This window comes from Pelmatolapia mariae, linkage group LG14 (assembly GCF_036321145.2).
Source record: "Pelmatolapia mariae isolate MD_Pm_ZW linkage group LG14, Pm_UMD_F_2, whole genome shotgun sequence".
Taxonomy (NCBI): Eukaryota; Metazoa; Chordata; class Actinopteri; order Cichliformes; family Cichlidae; genus Pelmatolapia; species Pelmatolapia mariae.
Window position 1 is genome coordinate 886,464 of NC_086239.1, and position 23,762 is coordinate 910,225.

The window sequence follows — 23,762 nt, forward strand, 5'->3', positions numbered from 1 at the left end:
TCAATCTCTGTCAGATACGTTTTCATCTGTTTTTGCTGAACAGAACAGAGGCCAGCGGCTGGAGCTCATCCTCCCTACCCCCAACTTTGTACATTCACTACTGTACTTTATTAAATTACAGATTTAATGCCCTTGTACTGATCCAGCAGTACTGAAGTCACTCAAATCACCTCCAGCTGCAACATTAAAGTGACATACACGTTATTACTGAATCCAATGATATCATGTAAATGATTCTGCTTGATGTTTTGATGAGATTGAAATTCATGACCAACGTTTATCAGTGTATCTATTTCTGATCAAGTGCTACTCTGTGTGCTCTTCTGAAACATGTCTGATTCAGAGTGGTCTGAGCAGACTGTGTGGGGATGATGCTCATGTCGCTCATGCTGTACGGCAACAATAATATTTGGAGAGCTACAAGTGGCTGCGCTCTGCAGCACAAAGCGGACAGCCTGACCAATGAGCTCCGTCCTGCACACACACTCAGATTTCTGTTTGACAGCGATACTCGAGTTTAGCGCGACTTTAAAACTGAGCAGCTCAGAGAAGTTCGCGTGCAGACAGGAAACGGTGCAAGATGGGAAAGCAGCAGGGAGGACGCGCGAGTGCATAGGCTTTTAAAAGACGCACGGGCTGAGCTCGGTGCCATTGCGCACAACTTCTTGCTGCATGCAAACGCACCGCAGCTGAAGTGGAACGGCGGACTGTCCCGAGTGGGAGCAGAGATGGCGATGCCGAGCAGTTCTTTCGTTCTTTTTACGCAGTTCTTGCTTTATTTGAAGGTGACACATTGCATGGAGGTCGATTTCTGCAGACCTGTTCGCCTGAGTCAGAAAAAGCCCGGAGTGTATTTGCACCGGCGCGCCGAGCAGATGAATGAAGATGAGATCGTGTTTAGACTTCGTGCATTCAGAGAGGATTTTTACCTCCATCTGTCTCCAGATTCGAGTTTCATTGCAGCTGGGAGTGTTTCAGCACCCGACACCTTTGCAGGCTCTGAATTCAGGGAATGCTTCTACTCCGGCGATGTCAACGCAGACCCCGACTCCTTTGCCGCGCTGAGCCTGTGCAAAGGCCTGCAGGGGGGATTCTTCTATAACGGCGTGGAATATTTTATTAGCCAGACCGAGACTGAAGACGCAGGGGCCGCTTCTGTGCGTGGAAACTCCTTCGACAGGACGCATATCATTCGCCGCCGCAGACGCGCAGCGCACTCAGCTGGAAACTTCACCAGCAGGTGTGGAGTTCCACCTGACACCAACTTCACCGTCTCCCTGGAGAGATACAAGTACATGAGAGAACTGGAGACGGACGGCTTAACCGAGACTGTGCTCAATTCCTTGGGGAGGTCTAAAAGGTTCGCCGCCGTCCCCAGGTTTGTGGAGGTGCTGGTTGTGGCAGATGAATCTATGGCTAAATTTCACGGGGATGGCCTAAAGCATTACGTTCTGACCCTCATGTCAGTAGCAGCCAGGCTTTACAAGCACCCCAGCATCCTCAACTCCATAAACATAGTGGTGGTGGGCTTCATGGTGATAAACGACGACGACAAGGGACCGAAGGTTTCCAGTAATGCTGCTCTGACTCTGCGCAACTTCTGCTCCTGGCAGAAGAAGTTAAATAAACACAGTGACAAGCACCCCGAGTACTGGGACACAGCCATTCTGTTCACTAAACAGGTAGGTCAAAGAGCCAGAGCTGCATTAGAGATGCTTCGTGTTGGTGCTGCAGAGAACAGAACTACTGCACTCATGGACGGATGATCAGATCCTGGAGCCTGGGGCACAAACACATACAGGGCGCCCTGTCCACTTAGACACCAAGACTAAAACACAGCTGTAGCTGAAGTAGATGCATTGTGTCATCCAGGGGTCTCAAACTCGCGGCCCGGGGGCCACTTGCAGCCCACGTCAGCCCTACTTGCTGACGTGAAGAAATATAACGCAGTTTGTTCCTTGAAGTGACTTTTTTGTTTGTTGTCGAGTGCAATGTTAAAATAAGTTCTTTAAAAAGCCAAAAATGATTTAATATGAAGGCGACATGAGCAGAGAGCACAAACACGCTGAGGCTGTGTTAGCTCAGTGAGAGACTCACACTCATGTCTGCAGTTTGATTTGTTAAACATGAACAGAACGACAGCAGCAGTGCTGCCACGTGTGTGCACAGAGAGGACCAGTGTGTTTGTTTGTTCAATGAAAGGATTCAGTTAAAATCTGTGCTCACGTTTGCAGTTTTGTCTTCTTATACAATATTTGTAATTTTAAAAACAAACAAACAAAACATTTTAGGAAATATTTGTGGGTGTTTTCTTGTTTATTTGTTTGTTTTTGTACTACTTGAACATAAAGTGTCCGTCCAATGAGACGACAGTGCCAGCAGTGGCCCACAGCTCATGTAAGTTTGAGACCATTGATGTAATCATTGTGTGTCTGTCTCAGGTTGTTTAGAATGTGTTTATAGTTGATTAATGTTTTGATTGTCTCTTTGTATGTTTGCGTCTGTTTATGTCCCACAGTGAGTTTTTGTTGGGGTCGTTTGTATCTCTGTAGTCATTTACACGTCTTTGTGGTCGTTGGGCCTCATCGCTGTTCTTTTGTCATGTTGGTTTGTGTTTTGCAGTATCTTTCGTAGTACTTTGCTCCCCTTTGCAGTTGTTGTTGATTGCTTGAGGTCGTTTCATGTCTCTGTTTGTTTTGCTTTTACTTCATGTCTCTTTATATCGACACTACGTCTCTGTGTCTTTTTTCTTTGCATTTCTGTTTGAAGCTGTCATTTGCAGGGATTTAGTGTTTCTCCACCTCCTTGTAATTGTTTCACAGCTTTTTTGAGCTGTTTTGCATTTCTGTGGTTGTTTCATGTCTTTATAACTATTTGATTAGTATGTCTTTAGTGGGTGGTATAAATAGACTAGCGGCCCTGAGTTTGTAACCAGTAGTTTGATACTGACTTTCCAGCATTGTGGGGTTTCAAACACCCATTTCACATGACCACAGCTAATTAAGGTTGTCGTGTTTTTCACCCCAGTTTTAAAAGGTGGCTTACTTGTTGCTTCTAGGTTTGATTGTTAGAGTGTAGAGCAAGCCTGACGACAATGCAAACTCCCAGAGACCTTAAGAGTAATCCTCAGCAGCAGCAGCAGTGGCAGCAACAGTGCTTGTCTGTGACTCTGTGTCACAGGCTATCGTTATCAAGATGTGATAATAACACAAATGGCCAGTGTCACTGTGGAGACTTGTTGTAATTCCTGCACAGCTGCCACATTTACCCATCACTAGCGATCAGTAGGCTCAGTATAGGTGCAGCTACATCCCAGGACTTGCACAGCTCTGCGAGTCCCCTTTTCTGTTGGCTGCTGCAGTGCATCAGTGGAAAAGACCAGCTGAGCCAGTTCTTTCCATGAAAGACTTCACCTCTATCTGCCTCAGCCGAATAAGAACTGGATTACTATCTGCCTGTAGTGGCCATCTTCATAATATCAAAAACTCTGTAAGAATCCAGCTAGAATTCCAATGACTCCCTCATTTATTCAAGCTGATGTAAGTTGGCACCGTCTGAAGAGTTCAGCCTGTTCACAGCTGTCAGATAATCCCATGTGGTCACCAGAGCTGTAAACATTGGCTGGTAATTCTTACTTCTCCGTCTCTCCCTCTTCAATGCCTGCTCATTATCGGGGGTCATTTTTCCATTAGGTCCACTTTGGCTGACCGTCTGATACACGTCGGCCTCCTTTGTTTAACACGTAGCAACATACAGAAACATTTACGTCAAAAAGAATGAAAAATTGTTCCAGTGTTGGGAAACATCCCTTAATCACGCTGTACACTGTTATATATAGGAAAGTCCAGGTCCAGTGCTGTTGTCCTTGTAGGGCACAGTGACTCCAGCTGCTGCATTGGAAAAAATAATGTAATAGGTTATGAAGTCTAAGATGTGTGGAGTACACATGGTTGGCAGTGTGTGTTTACAGCCTTACTGGGCCAACACTGGGTTAACAAGTTCATTTTCAGCTGTCTTCATATTCACTTGGAACACACAGGTACATGAAAGCCACTTGGCTACAAAATCATTCCTGACTTGACATAATGAAGCAGAGACTAAAGAAGTGCGAGACACAAAGAAACCTTTTCAGTGAGCCTCGTGACAGAACTTTGCTACAAAATTACTGATAATCGTTGAATTGTGGCCATTATTCCAAGAACAAGTTCAGTGGGAAAATACAGTTTGCTGTAATGTTGAACACCAAGCACGTGCAGTGTGTGCAGCGATGCTCTGAGCTAAAGTCAAAGACTAATGTGGATGTAAGCAGTGAAAACTAGTCTGTTTGTATTTGTTAGTGTCACTTAGTGTTCATAGTGAGTTGTTACATTACAATCTGTGACTTGTTATGTTACTAAGTTATCAAAAATAAACAGTGTTAGCGTGGACACGTTGGTTAGACTGCACAGACAGTGTTAGCCTATTGGCTAATGTAGCTCTGGCTGTGCTAACTCTATTGCTATCAGGCTTGTATTGGGTAAATGTGGTTAACCATGACACCATAGCCACAACAAATAACCAGCAACAAGCTTGGTAATATCTCTCAGAGTGACAGTTTTAGTTGAAACCTCGCTAGTGTGGTTTCTGAGCTGTGGTGGTGGCCCAGCCATGGGGACTGAGAGTGTGCCAGAACTGTGGTACACTATAGGGACTGACTCTGAGGCTCGCTTTGCTGGCAGCGGGGAAAGACCAGCTAACGGATGAGGTCAGCTGGGAGTCTCTGCGGATTATGATGTTTGCGGACAATGCTGGAATCTATAGTGAGAAAAGGAAGCAGATGGAAGATAGCATGGGGAAATGGAGGAATGCTATGGAGAGAAGATGAATGAAAGCAGAAGTAAGACAGTGCTGGCAGGGTGGAGTCGGTGGGACGAGTGTCAGGGTTGATTTGTAAAGGGAAGGTTTACATTATGCTCGTGAGACTTTGTGATGTGTGACAGAAGTGTTTGTAGGCAAAGAGAGGCAAAGCTGAGAAGGACAAGTGCAGAGGACGGATCGTAGGTATGTTCAACAAAGCATGTTGATTGTAGAGCTGCAAGGAAGCTCCACATTTTGTAGTGAGTAAAAGAGAAAGAGGAGTTTTATAGAAATAGTGAAGGAGGACATGCAAAGGGTTGGTGTGAGAGAGGAGGATGCTGGGATATGATCTACCATGGCGACCCCTACAGAGAGCAGCCAGAAGAACAAGCAGCACTGCCATCAAAAGGTGTCATTATCACAAAATCTGAAGCACATGCCAGACCGCAATTATCAGATTAATGCAAATCACTCCAAAATGCACAGTCCAACCTGTCTGCTGTCTCGCTAGCTAACTTCAACATGCTCACTGACACAGCTGTAAGTTTGGATGCATCCTGCTCAGCAGCTGCATCCCACTGAGGCAGAGGGAGAAAGATACTTTCCAAATCCTTAAGGGACTTTCCTTTTCCTTCAGCCGATCGCTTGAAAAACCACATTATATAACTCATCACTTTGTAACGCTGACATTTGTTAACAACAAGCGCAGTATACACCTGAGGCTGATGGGAACGCCAGTTTTATATAAACACAGCCATAAATAAAGCAACGACCATTTCCAGAATTTGATCCACTGGTGGTTATAGCAAGGCCAGCACCTTATGAAGCAACACATCAGTGTTCTTTTGGAAGGAACATAAACACCTCTGATACTCATGTTGAATCTTTGCACATTGGTGCTAGAAAAAGATTTAGGAGACGACTGAAATCCAAAGGAGAGCTCCTCTGGGGACCCTCAGTGTCACACATGGAAACCAATCCAACACTTGTTGAAATGTTTCAGTTTGGACAAAACCACGAGTGATCTGTCCTCCCTGTTCTCAAACTACATTAACAGCATAGCTAGAAGATAATACCACAGCTGTAAATGTGGGCACAGGTGTGGGGATAATCCTGGTTTTGGAAGTTTTGTCTTGAAGTTTTTGTCTTGAAGTTTTGTTTTGAGTACAGACGACTCCTCTGTACAACTTACTTCAATCATTACACTTTTGCAATTCAATCAAATTACTTTTCTAGAACCAGCGGCCACCATAAAGGCACACGACTACCAGCAAGTGTTCAGTTCTGGTGCAGCAGACAGTGGAGTTTTACTCTGAATACCACTTTGAAGGAGTGCTGTGAAGTTTACATCAAGTGTATGTTAAAGTACTGTCTGTATTTGGTGGCATTTGGGTGCTCCAAAACTACAGGTTTTCTCTAAATTGTTGTACAGAGGGTACAACAGGGCATATCAGGAATATATATTTAATAAAGGCGCTCAGACAACAAATAAAACAACAGACTGATTCTTATCAATATAAAAACATCACATGTTCAAATAAAACCAACAATTTACTTTTAACTGTTCTGTAAATTAAGAATGGATGAATGTAAGCAGAGAGTAGATGGGAACAGACTTTGCGATGAACACAGTCAGATTGATTCTTGTGGATTTATTCCACTCTGCGCTGCGCTGGAGGTATATTCTTACCTCTGTACAGAAACACAAAGAGGAAATCTGTGGCAGCCCATCTCCCCCAACCCTCTGCTTCAATATATTTTAAGAACAGGGAATAAGCAAACCACACTCCCACATGCTTTGAATTAGTTCCTTTCATGGTCTGTTCAATGTGTTGCTCAGGGCCCAGCCACACATAGCATGTTTGGAACATGGCCCGAGTCCAATCTGATTTTTCAGGCTTCCAATGAGAATAAAGAAGCACACATTTGTCTCTGTGTCACCAGGATCTTTGTGGAGCCACAACCTGCGATACGCTGGGGATGGCTGATGTTGGGACCATGTGCGACCCGAAGAGGAGCTGCTCCGTCATCGAGGATGACGGCTTACCCTCTGCTTTCACAACTGCTCATGAACTTGGTCAGAAGTTTTCTCACATTATACATCTCATACTTATGCTAAACCAACACGACCACAGAATGACTTTTTTATTTGGGGTTTGACAAACTTGTATGTGCATAATCAGTGCGCAGACTAGCCCGGCCTGTGGGACTTATTATTTTCATGATGAATTGTATGGTTGTGGTTCTTGGTCTTGATCCTGGGGGACTGGTGGGTTTCAATCTTTCAAATGATTTAATTGCATTCATCTGATGCTGTGTTTGAAAATCAGTATCATTGCAATCAAAAGCAGCACTCAGTGTTTCACCGAGCAGCCACACCATGTAACTTTGTATTCTGGCAGCTGCAAATGGCAGCTGTGAAAAATCTCAACTATTTCATTTGATATCATAAAGCAACATCTTTAACAGTCCAGCCAGTCTGTGGAAAGGAAAAGGGCAACGAAAGCACAGTAAATATTACTGGTATGTCCAGCAGTGGCTGCTAATTGTAAACTACGTACATAAACTATTGTTCAGGGATATCTCCGAACATTTGGGGTGGAAGTGAGTGACACGGAAATCTTCTGGAGTGACACGAGCAGATTCATACTACTGTCATGTCTGTGAGTTAGCTATTAGCTAGAGCAAGCAATTTAGCATAAAGATCTGAAGATACTGGGAATGGCTCGCCTGCTTTATCCAAACTCTACTAAGTACTGTTACAAAGTACACTTTGACACAAACAGCTAGCTCTTAGCCCTGCCCCCAGTGCTTTTCTTTGTTAGCCTCGTTAGCTTAGCCTCTTATGCAACCCACAAACATCACTTCGTTTGTACTCTGTCACGGCGGGGTGCGCCGGTGTATTTGGAAATAAGACCCAAAAGCAGATGCTGACAGAGGAATTGGGTTTTAACAAAAAGCGAGCTTTTATTTGCCTGGTGGCAGGAGTTAAACATGAAAACTAAGAAACACTGAGAAACACTATGACTGTGACTATGGTGGGGATGACAGATGACCTGACAATAACTAAACAGAAAAGCACAGGCTAAATACACACAAGGGTGATTAGGGGAATGAAAACACATGAGGACACAGCTGATACACATGAACCTAATGATGCTACTGGGAAGTGAAACTAAATACACTGACCAAAGAACACAACACTCTTTCAAAATAAGACAGGAAACATGGAGAAAAATACAGTAATCAATGAAATAAAACTAAAATACACACAACACTGGGTCACAGACCCAGAACCATGACATACTCTGGATAATGTTATTATTCTGACATGACAGTTACCAGGTTATATGAAATTCTAGTTTTAATGTATTACGGTGATTGTGCACCATAATAAATTCATTTTGTAAAATTCTTCCAGTATTTGTGAAGAGCCTGTTAGCTAGCTAAATTACCAGCATAAATCTGTGACTCCTAATGAAAAAATAAATAGGTAATTCTTCTCCGCCTGCTGCCTTAATGTTTAGTAATAGATAGCATTAAACTGCACAAACTTTTACAGACTCCTGAGACTGAGTGACCGCTGAGAAACCTGTTGAAAAACAGAGGGCTTTAGCCTGAAACCAGATGCACGAGTAACCCGAGAGGCCCAGGAGAGGCATTGGTTTACACTGTCCTCATATATGTTAAGTAATTACACAATTTCCCCCTCGAAGTAAACCGGTCTCATGAACGACCGCATTAAAACCACAGTTTCTTTTTTATTTTGGAAAACACTGCTTTTATTTAGGGAATGCAATGATTTCCTTTGGAAATAAAGTCCTTGTCAGGACGTATGCCGTGCTTTATTCCTGACATCAGCTTCAGATGACTGAGTAGAGCTACTGTGTGTATGTAAATGATTTCTCTTTGCATTAATATGTTCGTATTTCTCTTTATCTCCGCACTAACTCATTGTGCTCGTGTTTTACTGAAAACAGAACCAAAATGAGTCCTCCTCTTCCCACTGTTTTCCCTCAGGCCACGTTTTCAACATGCCCCACGACAATGTGAAGGCATGTGAGGAGGTATTTGGGAAACTAAAGGACAACCACATGATGTCTCCCACGCTGATTCAGATAGACAGGAGCCGACCCTGGTCTGTGTGCAGTGCAGCCATCGTTACCGAGTTCCTGGACAGAGGTCACGGTTAGTAAACACTTCCTGCTTATGTTTCTGGACTCGGGTTAACCTCTAATTATGTCCAGGCTTCGTCATCCAGCTCTCAGCTGGTAGCAACCTGACTGCACCCACAAAATCGTTTTTTTGTTGATAAGCCTGTAATTTCTGCTTGATTTCATGCCAAATGATATTTCTGTTTAACATGTTTTCAATCATTTGGATTCAGTTATTGAACTGTGCCTCACAATCATATTGTTTTATTTTAAAAAGTCGTAGCTAAAGCAAGTTTATCACTGGAGTGTTTAGTTAGAACCAGGCCATTTTTAAAAGGTAAAACTGCACATGTCACTGTTTTATATGAGTAATTAGTCAAATGACTTTGCAAACTATAAAGATGTTGGTTATAGAGAATTTTATATAAATACTATTTGTCATTGCAACATTTTAGTGGTTTTTGACGGCTTAGCACGCCCCCCTAATGTGATCGAGGTAAAAAACTAAACTCACCTGTCGTCAGGCAGAACGCTGATGCTGAGGCTTGATGTGGACCAACTGGTCACACTGTTGTTTTACATGACTGATAAACTGCCGAGGCAAGTCCACAGCATTTCATTCATATATGACGTTAAGTTGTCATGAGTTCAGATTTGATAATAAAGTTGTACTTAACTGGTATACGTGAAATTTAAATTCTGGATCCTTGTCCAGAAATCAGTTTCATCATTTCTAGCCAAGAGCAAATTTCTAAATGACAAGTTAACGGAGTGATTAGTGTTACCTGCCGGTCAGACATCAGTAAGAGACATGGTGGATGTCCCATCTGGATTCTGTTGATTTTCAGTCTGAGTTCTGTTTCCTGTGGTTTTCATGTTTCATTCTTTGGATGAGAGTTTGTTTTTTTACTACATGTTAGAATTTTGAGCCAGAATCAGAGAAAACCACTGACTGTATGTAAAAGATGTACATAGACCTCATGATATCACCTGTTTGTTGTTGGGGGCTGCAATGTTCACCCATCCTCTTCTTCTTATGGGGTGTGGCGCTGAACGATACGCCAGCCATCAATCATGAGGTGAAAGGTGCACCCTGTGCCATGTAGAATCACCACTAAGTGCACGTCTTTGGACAGTGGGGAGATGCCAGAGTACCTGGAGAGGACCCTCGCAGGTAGAGGAGAACATGCAGGTGTTGGATTTGAAGACCTTAAATTAGTGATTGAGACCATAAAGTCATCATGAAGATTTCTCCGGTGAGGCCATGGATCAAGAGAGCCGAGGACTTTTCTCATATGTTATGGAATATATGATGGTTCCAAGTTTACCTTAATGTAGCAATAACTGTCAAAGACATGAAAAGTATAATATAGATACATTTATTACGGAATATTACTTGATATTAGAGAACACAGGTTGACATTCTTGCTTCAGCAGGCACAGCTATTCAATCCTGAAGTTGTAACCTCGCACACGGTTTCATAAACGTCCTCCTACGCTCTCTGGATAAGGAAACACATTATGTCTATCTACTATCTACAAGCTGCCGGCTGTCCTCCAGCCAAAACACCCAGTGCCATCAGTGGACTGAGGTCATTGTAGTCCTACAAGCTCCAATAAGACTAACCTTTCAGGCCTTCCTGAACAGTGAAGCAGCATCTGACAGACTAGTGCTGTCACAATAACCTGGACCTAACGGGAATAAAGAAACAGTGGAGTTTGAAACTCAAAGCGCACTGAGCTCTCGGTCCTCTGCGTGCACAGAGAGGAGGTAGAGAGGGAACATGTGGTAGGTGTGAGTATCTTCACAACAGATCGTCACATTCAAATCCATCGTCTGCATCAACACCTGCTGACTCAACCTCTCTCAGGCTACGTCCACACTGGCCCGGATAGATTTGAAAACGGCGTTTTCGTCTGAAATCGCTCCGCGTCCACACTATCGTTTTCTGTCGTTTTCACAGAGTTGTGCGTCCACATTGAAACAGTCGCGGCAAAATGTCGAGGAAAAGCAGCGAGTTTTTTAAATGGACTAACAATGAGGTGGAGTTGTTGCTGCGAGTAACACAAAAGTACAAAGATGCACTTCGTTTTCGAGAGCGTTTTCAAAACGCTGCATTTTCCTTCGGGGAAAACGGAGAAAAAACGATGCGTTTTCAAACGAAAGCGCATTAGTGTGGACGTAGCCTCAGTCTTCAACACTCCTGACCTGCTGCCATGTGCTGAGGTTGACCAGCTGCTTACAGGGAACAACAAGAATCCACAGCAGGTGGTGACGGCGTCACAGCTCCCCACTGACTCCAGCTGTTTTACAAAGGACCCCACTCACTGTGAAATCACCTGTTCTTTCCTCCTGCCTTCTTGGAGGACATACAGCTCGCACATTAAAAATACAGATTCTATATTATATTATTGTTTTATAATAAAATGTATTATTTTCCTTTTCCAGTATTATTTGTATGAGCGACCTGTGTTTACCTTTCTCTCAGTTTATTTTATACGTACGTTCTGACGTACAGTAGAGAAGCAGAACGCTTTTTCACTGTAACACTCTGTTATAATGACAATACACATTTGTTCTATTCTGGATTAAAAATACACAAACAGAGTGATTAACCATCCTGAATCTTTCCTTTTCAGTCTGACCCTGAGGGTGACTGTAAGTGAAATCATTAAATGTACTAATTTATTATATCACCCCTAATCTCCAGCTACCAATGACTGCCGTTCCTAAAACAAGCAGATGAACCTGAACAAGCTAACAGTACTGAGTCATTAGCTTAAACTAAACATGATCAGGCGTCTGCACCATCTCATGCAGAGCACACTCTGCTTGTTCACACATTATTTATAAGTTCAAGCAGTGCCTGTCTTCCATAGGCTTTGATGCTGCAGGTTTAAGTCTGACATAACCAATGTTAAACGTGCTCATTGTTTATCTCTCTGCCAGGACCTTACATTAACTTACCTAAATGTACCTCAGTCTCAGTGTCATATAAAACAAATCAAAATGAATGCATGAGGTGAACGTACACTGGTTACATTTTCAATTAAATTTCCACTGACTGATGAAGCTCAGTGACCTCGAATGACTTTTCACACGTTCAGGTGACAGGAAGCATCATCCAAGCAAACCTGGTTGAAATCCCGATGTCCCGTCCACAGCTATGTTATGACGCCAAAAACTGAACTCGATGTTTCCGTGGAGAATAAAGGTCGCGTCAGACCATCACTTGCAAAGGGAGAAATATAGACGAGGTTTCTGCAAAGAAAAACAAATACGGATAATACGTGGCTGTGAACAGAAGCCCAAAGAGCAGCGTCACCGTGCAGGCAGACGGGCTTTGTCAGAGCCTGTTTCCTGTTTCTAAACACGTTTAGGCCCCATACAGTTTTGTACATTTAAACTGTGTTTCTTTAGTGACATAGTGAACACATCAGCCTCTTATCCTCCGTGACATTCATTCAACTTTCATGTCGCAGCTGTTTTTCAACTATGACCAGACTCTGAGAAAAGAGGACCGGCAACATTCAATGCTGAAATGTTTGAATTTATTGACAGCCATGCTTCTTTCCACCTGATAAACACAAGTGCACAATTTACATTTCTTTCATCTGTTCTGTGTTTGCTCTCGACACCGCCTCACATCCTCATCCCATTTGGCTTTTTAGCTGCAAAGTGTTCGTCTGCTAGCTGCAGACTTTGTTTGGTACTGGGTAGGTGATATAGTGTAGTGCACACATTTCCTGCAGCACAAAATGATGAGAGTAAAGAGACTGAACCAAAACATTCAAGGGTGTAAGAAACAGTGAGCTTAGAGAACAGCTACAAACACTTGTTAGTGCATAGATAAACTACATAACAGGTTTTTCTCAATCAGCACCACCTACATGCAAATAAGGCATTTCTCCTTTTGTAATAATATTGATTAGTGTAGCTTTAAGTGTAGCTATTTAAAGAAACTGATCACTCCACGAATAAAGCTTTGCTGTTACTCTTGGTGTGTTTCTAGGAGACTGTCTGCTGGACCAGCCTCAGAAGCAGCTGACACTGCCAGACAACCTGCCCGGCTCCAGCTACAGCCTGCACCGTCAGTGCGAGCTTGCATTTGGCCCCGGCTCCAAACCCTGCCCTTACATGCAGCCCTGCTCCAAGCTGTGGTGCACGGGAAAGGCCCGAGGACAGCTGGTCTGCCAAACTCGACATTTCCCCTGGGCCGATGGCACAAGCTGTGGCAACGGCAAGGTTTGCTACCAGGGGGCTTGCTCTGTGAAGAACAGCACTGAGCACATCAAGGTGAGACAGGGTGTGGAAAGAAAGCAGTATCCCATCCTGCTCTAGCATTTTTGTCACAGACAGCTTTGATCGTTCTTTTGTCTCAGGTCGATGGTCGGTGGGGTAAGTGGGGTTCATTTGGTGACTGTTCCAGAAGTTGTGGAGGGGGAGTTCAGCTGGCCAGAAGAGAGTGCAACAACCCTGTCCCTGAAAACGGAGGCAAATACTGCTACGGCCTTCGTGTCAAGTACCGTTCCTGTAACCTCAGCCCTTGTCCTGACACAGGTACGCTGATCCTCGGACCATTCACCATAAAAATAAACCTTAGCAACTATAATTGGGTGTTTTTGTCCAGTGCTGGCAAGTAATTCAAACAGAAGGTGGCAAAATCCTGCAATAAATCCCCCAAGGAGGGCTCCTTAAGCCTATATCCAAGTATTAGATTAGCATTACATTAAAATGCAAACATGTGTTCAGTATTTTTAACATTTTCTTCAGTTTTAGCCAGAAAATGTAAAAACAGTCAGGGAGGTGTATACAGTGGCTTGCAAAAGTATTCGGCCCCCTTGAACTTTTCCACATTTTGTCACATTACAGCCACAAACATGAATCAATTTTATTGGAATTCCACGTGAAAGACCAATACAAAGTGGTGTACACGTGAGAAGTGGAACGAAAATCATACATGATTCCAAACATTTTTTACAAATAAATAACTGCAAAGTGGGGTGTGCGTAATTATTCAGCCCCCTGAGTCAATACTTTGTAGAACCACCTTTTGCTGCAATTACAGCTGCCAGTCTTTTAGGGTATGTCTCTACCAGCTTTGCACATCTACAGACTGAAATCTTTGCCCATTCTTCTTGGCAAAACAGCTCCAGCTCAGTCAGATTAGATGGACAGCGTTTGTGAACAGCAGTTTTCAGATCTTGCCACAGATTCTCGATTGGATTTAGATCTGGACTTTGACTGGGCCATTCTAACACATGGGTATGTTTTGTTTTAAACCATTCCATTGTTGCCCTGGCTTTATGTTTAGGGTCGTTGTCCTGCTGGAAGGTGAACCTCCACACCAGTCTCAAGTCTTTTGCAGACTCCAAGAGGTTTTCTTCCAAGATTGCCCTGTATTTGGCTCCATCCATCTTCCCATCAACTCTGACCAGCTTCCCTGTCCCTGCTGAAGAGAAGCACCCCCAGAGCATGATGCTGCTACCACCATATTTGACAGTGGGGATGGTGTGTTCAGAGTGATGTGCAGTGTTAGTTTTCCACCACACATAGCGTTTTGCATTTTGGCCAGAAAGTTCCATTTTGGTCTCATCTGACCAGAGCACCTTCTTCCACATGTTTGCTGTGTCCCCCACATGGCTTGTGGCAAACTGCAAACGGGTCTTCTTATGGTTTTCTGTTAACAATGGCTTTCTTCTTGCCACTCTTCCATAAAGGCCAACTTTGTGCAGTGCACGACTAATAGTTGTCCTATGGACAGATTCCCCCACCTGAGCTGTAGATCTCTGCAGCTCGTCCAGAGTCACCATGGGCCTCTTGGCTGCATTTCTGATCAGCGCTCTCCTTGTTCGGCCTGTGAGTTTAGGTGGACGGCCTTGTCTTGGTAGGTTTACAGTTGTGCCATACTCCTTCCATTTCTGAATGATCGCTTGAACAGTGCTCCGTGGGATGTTCAAGGCTTGGGAAATCTTTTTGTAGCCTAAGCCTGCTTTAAATTTCTCAATAACTTTATCCCTGACCTGTCTGGTGTCTAAATCCAATCGAGAATCTGTGGCAAGATCTGAAAACTGCTGTTCACAAATATTGTCCATCTAATCTGACTGAGCTGGAGTTGTTTTGCAAAGAAGAATGGGCAAGGATTTCAGTCTCTAGATGTGCAAAGCTGGTAGAGACATACCCTAAAAGACTGGCAGCTGTAATTGCAGCAAAAGGTGGTTCTACAAAGTATTGACTCAGGGGGCTGAATAATTACGCACACCCCACTTTTCAGTTATTTATTTGTAAAAAATGTTTGGAATCATGTATGATTTTCGTTCCACTTCTCACGTGTACACCACTTTGTGTTGGTCTTTCACGTGGAATTCCAATAAAATTGATTCATGTTTGTGGCTGTAATGTGACAAAATGTGGAAAAGTTCAAGGGGGCCGAATACTTTTGCAAGCCACTGTAAATACCTCATAGACTTTGCTTTGTTATTTTCCTGTTAGCTTACTTGCTAACAGTTTTCATAAGCACAGAAACAGCAGCATTAATGGGACTAGCTAGTGCTAACCTGGTACCATAGTTTCTGCTCTGTGGCCGAAGAAATTACGTCTGCTCAGCATTAAGATTATTTAATTAATGAAAAGTTAGTTGGTTCTTAAGTAAAACGGCACTGCTGCAAACTAACAGCTGGCTAGCTTAGAGCTCATTCACACAGGCCTAGAGGCTAGTCGAGGACCCTTTGGCAACCTCATTTACTCTGGACCTGTTGCTGTCTGTCACCAGGTGGAATCAGTCACACAACCTCCAAACTTTAGTTTCCATAAAACATGCCACGATGTCTGCCAGCACTCAGTTATTAACCACAGAGCAGCAGTGAAACTTGAAAACGTGCTACAAATCGGAAATGGTCAATGTTTGCTTTCAAAGTAAAAGTGCCTTACCACTAAATCCAGCAAACCAGTCAACTTTTAATTTGAAGGCAGATTAAATGTCTGATTTGTATCCCACTCTTCACAGTTTCACTGCTGCTTAGCCAACAGTGCAACCAGTTTTACACAGCAACAGCAGCAAACACCAGCAATGCTAACTGTCCTTTTGTTGTGCGTGGCTGCGGCTCCAGCAATCAGTTTTACAGAGGCTGCCAGTGACTGCCTCCAACCAGTTGGGGAATACTGATTTTTCCCTAGCAACTGGTGGTTGTCAGGTGGTCTCCAACTAGTCTTTAGGCCAGTGTGACACTGACCTTGACAGCCTACAGTGGTAATCAAACTCTGTGTTGCTTTAGGCTGAGACCTAATTAGTGTCACAGATTGCATAAAATAAAAATATATATGTTCTTCAAGGTCTGTGCTGAAACGTTTTGTCTGTTTTTGCAGTTTATAGTCCAGCAACCCAAGTCAAAGTTACCCCAGAAAGCTTTTTACCAAACACCTTAATCTTCATCCTGACTCATCCCAACTGAAAATGCTGAAAATACCAAAAATAGAACCTGTTTAAAAAGCTGATGTAGCCAGAATGGCATGACCCCATTAGCTCTGCTCTGTTTTTCAGCCCGGCTGCAAAAGACACGTTTTAGAGCAAAGTCAGGGCTAACAAAATTGCAGGACCAAATTTTCAGTGTTGTAGTTGTCCATCTAATTTGAGGCTGTTGCTTCATTTCCAGATAAAAGCTTCCGCGAGGAGCAATGCGAGGCCTTCAACGGCCTAAACCTGAACACCAATCGGCTGGGCTCGTCTGTGGTTTGGGTTCCCAAATATTCAGGCATCTCTCCCAAGGACAAATGCAAGCTCATCTGCCGTGCCAATGGGACCGGATACTTCTACGTCCTTGCTCCAAAGGTATGCATCTGATTTTCAGCCGTTCCACTCAGGAAACAAGTCTGATTGTATCTGTTTCAATCAACTCTTTCTTAACACACTGAAAAACGTGTTCAAGAACACAAATTATGTTCATTAAATGAAAGATAAGTGATGGCTGTACACAGTACAAAGATCAGCACTGCCAGCTTTCATTACGCTGCTGTTAATTTCAAAATGAAAGTCCTGCCACGCTTGTATCTGTGTAACGAGCTCAGACATGACACCGGCCTATCAACTATTATGCTTCATAATGAATCTGAACTCCTCAGTATTTAACACTTCAGAAGTCAGGAGTCAAAACCTGATGGGAAGCTGAAGCATTGAGTTAGAAAGGTTGGTGTGTCACTGCTTGGCCTTATTCACGGTTTGGGAGATGATGGTTACGTCCATCACTTTTAAAGTGACAGCTGATGTTTTGGTGGCAGCAGAGAATCAATAGAGTGGTGAGAAAGTCAAAGATGGAGAGACTCACTGCACAGCTGTGGCTTCTCAGCAACCTTTTATGAAATCAGCAGAAATACAAGCCAACGTCTCACTGACATGGTGTGGCAATCACTCTGGGGAAACTTCTTGGTTTGTAGTGATTTATGGCTCTGCTTTATTTAATTGTAAAGGCTGGTAGATCTCTCTGATGTGTGTATTTATGCATGATGTGAATGTGGCAGGTTGTGGATGGGACACCATGTTCCCCGGACACTACGTCTGTGTGCGTTCAGGGAAAATGCATCAAGGCAGGCTGTGACGGCAAGCTGGACTCTAACAGGAAGTTTGATAAGTGTGGTGTATGTGGTGGGGACAACCAAGGCTGCAAGAAGGTCTCAGGATTGTTCACCAAGCCAGTGTAAGTAATCCCCACATACAAATTTTACTTAGTAAATTACAGTTTGCTCCATGTGACAGAATGTTTCTAAATTCAGTACATCAGCAAAGTGGAATCAAATCATGAAGATAAAGTATCGATTTTGATAAAAAGCTTCAAACAAAGACACAAATATTACATTTCAACCCATATTTAATCTGAAAGACTCGCTGTACACAAACACAATTCACCTCCTAAATAAGAAGTTCTGCTATACTTGGCACCCGAAAACAGGAAATGAAAGCTTGTGTTTAGAGAGTAGTTGGCTGAAGATGTACTGGTAAGACTGGTTCTGATAGAAATGGCACCTGGTCTTATTCTGGATTCTGTCATTGTGCTAAGTTTAGCTGTTTGCATTGTGCGCTAACACATGGGACCAAAACTGTTCAAGTCTTATGCACTGGGACCTAATTAGTTTGTATTAATGATATTTTGGCACTTGTAATTTAAAACCACTCGATTGGACATCATCAGTGTTTGACACCTTTTCATTTGCAGCCATGGCTACAACTTTGTGGTGATGCTGCCCGTTGGGGCGTCCAACATTGACATCCGTCAACGGGGCTACCGAGGAATGGTCAGCGATGAAAACTACTTAGCCGTGAAGAACCGCCACGGCAAGTACCTCCTGAACGGCAACTACGTGGTGTCAGCTGTTGAGCGTGACCTGCTGGTGAAGGGCAGCCTGCTGCGCTACAGCGGTACCTCCACATCTGTGGAGATCCTTCAGGCCACCAGACCCCTGGAGGAGCCTCTGACTGTGGAGGTGCTCTCTGTAGGGAAGATGACTCCTCCCAGAGTACGCTACTCCTTCTACATCGCTAAGGAGAGCAAGGAGGAGAAGACTCTGTGGAAAGAAGAAAAAAGTCATAAATCACAGAACAGCGTCTTGGCTGATAACAACAAAATTGAGTCTAAGAAGCAGGTGATGGGGAAGAGACCCGTGAGTCACTGGGTGACAGGTGGATGGGATTCGTGCACAGTGACTTGTGGGAGTGGTCTGCAGAAGAGGCTGGTACAGTGCCAGAGTGTGGATGGACGTCCTGCTGTGGACTGTGATGGTGCTGACCGGCCCGCGTCAGTAAGAGCATGCGGGGATCCGTGTCCCATGTGGGATGTTGGGACTTGGTCTCACTGCTCCAAGTCATGTGGGAGGGGCTTTAAAAGGCGGCTGGTGCGCTGTATTACCGAGAACGGCCTGAATCTGCCCAGAGAGCACTGCTCTGGGAAAAGGAAGCCTCAGGAGCTGGACCTGTGCAATCTGAAGCAATGCTAGAGCTGAACAGGCGCAGCCTGGGGGGTTACCTTTGGCAGTCAAGTGAACCTTTAGCCCTAATCAGCATGATAATGATTCATTTGCTGTGTCAGGTGACTGTTACTGTGACTGAAGGGGCTACACCAGAGAGGGCCGTCTTCCATGGTCTAAAGGACAGACATTTATTCCCTAAGAGAAAGGAAGGAGACCGCCCCCTCCCAAACTGTCAAACCTCCAGTGGGAGGTTTGACTCGTGGTTTGTCTACCTCTTCCAGGACCGATGACGTGATGCCTGCATATACAAAAGACCTTCTAAGACTTAGAGTTTGCAGCAGAGCTGCTTCATCCTCACAGCTTTATCCAGACGTGGAAAGACCATTACTGAAAGATTCCGTTATGCACATAAAGACTTTTAATTGCTGTCGGAAACGTTCAAAAGACTTGTAAAGACAGCGATCACACCTAACTTCTTGGTATACCGACACAGGGTGAGATCTCAAAGCAAGGAAATTAAAGTTTGTAAGATTCGATCTCAAAACCATTACTGTGCTGTGATGATGTCTTGCCTGTGTACTGGACTTCTCTCAATACTGAGGAACTGATGAAAATGTGAAACATGGTACTGTATATGTCACATTTAAGGCCTCCTTGATCCATGCAGTTTCTACATGTTCGTTTTCCTTTTAGTTACTGGTTTGTGCGATGGGCTGTTGTCTGATATGGACAAATGAAACACCTAACTCAGCTTTATATGTCTCCAAAAAGAAACAGTGTGTTGGTCAGTATGATCCCCAGGTCATTAGAGACTAATATGACTCTTTAGGGTTAGCGACGGGTTTTGGTTTAAATAGCACAGAAACTCAGAAAGTTTTAAGGTGACATCGTGGTGTGGTGGATCCTGATTGGTTCAAATCCAGTCTGGTCCTTTCTGTGTGGGCTTTGGATGTGCGTCACGTGTCTGTGCGGTGGACACACAGATTAACTGGCGATTCTAAATTGACCGTGCGTGTGTCTGTGTGTGTGTCTGTCTCTGTGTAGTAGCCCTGTCGCAGAGTGAAATTTTGCATTAAGTTTTCCTTTCACTCTGGATGGCTCACAGGTGACCTGGTGGATGATGACAGCTTCGCTAAAAATCAAAGAATTCCTGAATTAATGACCAAAGTATTAGTAAGTTTAGAGCTGAGCTGAAATTATATTCTATACAGTGAATGTAGTCGGTTAGTATGATGCTGTTTCTAATGTGTGTGTCTTTTGTGCATAGAGCAACAACATATGTTCAGCTGCTTCTTCTATGTTGCCAAAGACCTGTAAGCTGGTACAAAGCCTTAGCACAGTGAAACACAGCTCTCTGCAGGAGCTGCACAGACGCTCACACACTGATTTTCATATCTGTCCTCAACCTGAAGCTGGCTTGGTACTGACAAACCCTGACCTCCAGGAGGCTTTAGATCAGGTAAAAACTTGAAATGGTGGATTGATAAATTCATGAACTAATACTCTTCACCCCACTCACCCTCAAAAATAGAGTAAAATTCCATTTGTGTTCCTTTAGGTAACCCCTACATGAATATACAAACTAGGACTAAATACCTGTCCTCCAGGTAACTTTGTGTATCTTTTAAAGGGCCATTAAAGTACATATATGTTCTTATACATGAAAGCATACATGGTTGCACGGCTTCTTCTAGATTTGTGTCTACATACTGGGACAAAGTATGTAGACACATTCAGTAAAACCTTCAAATCTAAGATTAAAACGATTATTTTACAGGTTTCCTTATTTTTTTAAGATTTAACGCATTCTGATTTCATCAGAGGGCGATGGTTGGCCAAAGGTCTTCTGCCTGTTGACTTTTCTGTAGATGCACTCATGTCCTCCCAATTAGTCAGTATTAGCATACACTAAATGTACACCTAATTAACAGGCTATAGCTCACCTGGTTAAGCAGACCACCCATATCAAAATGTGCCTGTGTTTGAATCGGCTGCAGACCATTTTCTGCAGATTATTCCCCTCACTTTGTCGCTGCATCCCTCCTGTTAAAATAAACACTAAATATGTCCCAAAATAATAGTTACATGGTTTAGGACTAGACACTCCATAAAGCACAAACCACAAGGGACCACAAAAGAAGATCAGTTGTACCCACTGTACCTTTAAATGTACAATAATGTACTTCATTTTCTAAGTGAATTCAGCATTTTGACTTGTTTACCAGACAAAACTAGTGACGTGAAACCACTGCCTTATGTTTGCCTGCATTTTACAGGCCAAACAATAGAGGTTTGTAGTTTGCTTCTTTCCTCAGTAAAGCCTCTAAAGATTATGGAAATTAATCAGTTATTGTAAAAAAAAATCATAACTGTCTTGCTATGTTATCACTACGTCTAAACCAGTTATGACAGCGATGTAATTTTGAAGCAAACTGGAGCCCAAATGCCTAAGAAATGCTTCAGTGACAGACTTTGTGGGAAGAACCATTCAAGCTGCTGCTTCCAGTTGCTCTTTGAGGGATTAGTGAATTTGAACTCAACAGAAAGGTTAAGTGGTAAAAGCAGCACTCCAGAAATCCCTCCAAGTCAAAATAAGACCTGAATGCACTGTGAGAATCTCCTGAAAGCACTTCGTGTATGAAAAACAAAACGCTTGTGCAACTGCTTAACAACACGGGGCCAAGAATGTGGAATAAACACAAGCATCTTTCGACATGGTGTCCAGTTTACTTTGCTGTGCAGACAGTCCAAGGTTTCACATTTTAGGTTGCCTGCAGACACTGACAGATGGGCCGTGCTGTACATTTATCTGTGGACATGATACATTTGTCTTTAGTCCCCTGGGAAAATTCCTGGGATGAAAATCTAGCAGGATAGATATATTTCTACTGACAATCCTCATCCTCGACTGGACATATTTCTGACACAGAATGAGTAAGCTCAGAGACGAGGGCAGGACAATGTAGCACTAAAACTGCATGCAAAAAATAAGTCGATAATAATATTTGTAATAAATTTATATAGATAAAATAGAAATAAGACTCCCAACCAGAGAATTTACTTAAAGAACAGAGCATTAAAAATAAAATGCCAGCAGCAGAAATAGTCAAAGATAACCTCAGTAGATACAAACTGCAGTTTTTAATTGACAGTTTCAGTTATCCAAACTTATCTGTGTGAGAAATCACTCTCGTTAAATCATGAATTAACTGTGATTAACCACAATCTGTCAGGTTGGTAAAAGAGAACCACAGTGTGAACCATTATCCATGATTGGAGAAAAGCTGGACCTTCCCAGCAGTGGCCAGCTCAGCACAATTAAGAGTGTGACAGTGAGTCACACAGGAGGTCACAAAAGACCCCAGAACAACATTAAAGAACTGCAGGCCTCAGTTAGCTCGGAGTTCATGATTCAACCATATGAAAGAGGCCAAAGGAGAGTTCAAGGAGAAAACCACTGCAGACCAAAAAGATAGGATGGTCTCACATTGTCCAGAAACATCTCGATGATCCCCAATACTTGTGTGGACTGATGAGACAAAAATGTAACTTCTTGGAAAGTTCAAGTCTCCGTATTTGGTGTCAAACTGACACAGCCTTTGATAAAAGGAAAAGTCTTGGTGTTGGGAGTGTGTCTGGTCTGCTTTGCCAACACTGATGGAATCAGGAAATCTGCTGAAATCCTGAAGGCGAATGTCCGGCTGTCAGATGGTCCCTCAAAGTCCACTTGACCCAAAATGACCTGAAACACAGGAAGTCAGAGTCTGGACCTGAGTCCAACTGAGATGCTGTGGCATGACCTTAAACAGGATGTAAATTCTCCAGTGTAGCTGAATTAAAACAATTCTGAAAGAACTGAAGAGTGGGCCAAAATTCCTCCACAACAATGTCAAACACTCTTTGTTAGTTTGTGCAAACACTTGATTGCAGTTTTTGCTGCCAAGTGTGGCCCAACCAATATTTAGGTTTTTACTTTTTCACAAAAGGCCAGGTAGCTGTTGTCCCTGTTGTCCCGTAATAAAGCAAATCATTATTTAAACTGCATTTTCTATTTACGGTTATCTTTGTCTACTATTAAATGTGTTTAATAATATAACACAACATGTGACAAACATGCAACAGGAAGGGAACGAATGCTTTTTTTGTTGTTGTTTTTTGCCTACATTTATAACACAAAATTTTGGACAGGTTCCTCTCGTGTTAAATTATATTCTTTGTGGTTTACAAAAAGAAAAATGTGTTTTCCTGATGAAGCTTATGGAAACAAACGAATCACATGTGTCACCAAGCAGCTCCTGTTGTTTTTCCTCCCTGGTGTTCCAAGTAGCTTTAATATGTGTTGTTGAACAGAGAGTTGATCCATGGCGTGCTGGTATGTCTGTACTCGCCATTATCCTCGTAATATTCACTAGCAAACCATTTACGGGTGTTACAGAACTATAGTTTACCTTTCACATTAATTCCTTACATGCATTTTGGCCGGGCAGCTCTTCTATTACAAATTGAAACGTCTGAATGTTAAATGTGTGAAAATTCCAATCAAACACGTAGATACTAAGACGTTAACCCTCTGGAGTCTGATTGGTGATTAGTAGTGACCCCAGCTCCAACCCAAATCCCAACCCCAGACAATGACAATATGGAAATGTTCATTTTATTACGTTGGTCTCACAGGTCTGTCCAATCAGATAAGGAGGAAAATAATAACCTTAACTGACTCACATCAAAGACTGTTCACGTCTTTCTTCCAAAACAGCCAGTTTGTCTTTAAATTAAGTATTTAAAATATAAGATTAGTCTGAAGTCGTGTTAGA

The 23,762-nt window shown here is 43.1% G+C and overlaps 1 protein-coding gene across 1 annotated transcript; it reads left to right on the forward strand.

The window, feature by feature from the left end:
- Window positions 1-855: 855 nt before the first annotated feature.
- On the forward strand, window positions 856-18,975 carry LOC134641563 (A disintegrin and metalloproteinase with thrombospondin motifs 15-like). The gene is made up of 8 exons (XM_063494037.2): window positions 856-1,682; window positions 6,781-6,913; window positions 8,857-9,024; window positions 13,004-13,287; window positions 13,374-13,551; window positions 16,644-16,819; window positions 17,506-17,681; window positions 18,198-18,975. Exons 1-8 carry the CDS (start codon window positions 876-878, stop codon window positions 18,973-18,975), a joined length of 2,700 nt encoding a protein of 899 aa, XP_063350107.2. The 5' UTR covers window positions 856-875.
- The last annotated feature ends 4,787 nt before the right edge of the window (window positions 18,976-23,762 follow it).

What these genes read in the sequence shown, in the direction of transcription:
- LOC134641563 (XM_063494037.2), top strand. Translation starts at nt 876, where the DNA reads ATGAATGAAGATGAGATCGTGTTTAGACTTCGTGCATTCAGAGAGGAT. An exon ending in CACAACTGCTCATGAACTTG is followed by an intron (nt 6,914 to 8,856) that starts GTCAGAAGTTTT and finishes GTTTTCCCTCAG; the next exon opens with GCCACGTTTTCAACATGCCC. An exon ending in ACAGCACTGAGCACATCAAG is followed by an intron (nt 13,288 to 13,373) that starts GTGAGACAGGGT and finishes CTTTTGTCTCAG; the next exon opens with GTCGATGGTCGGTGGGGTAA.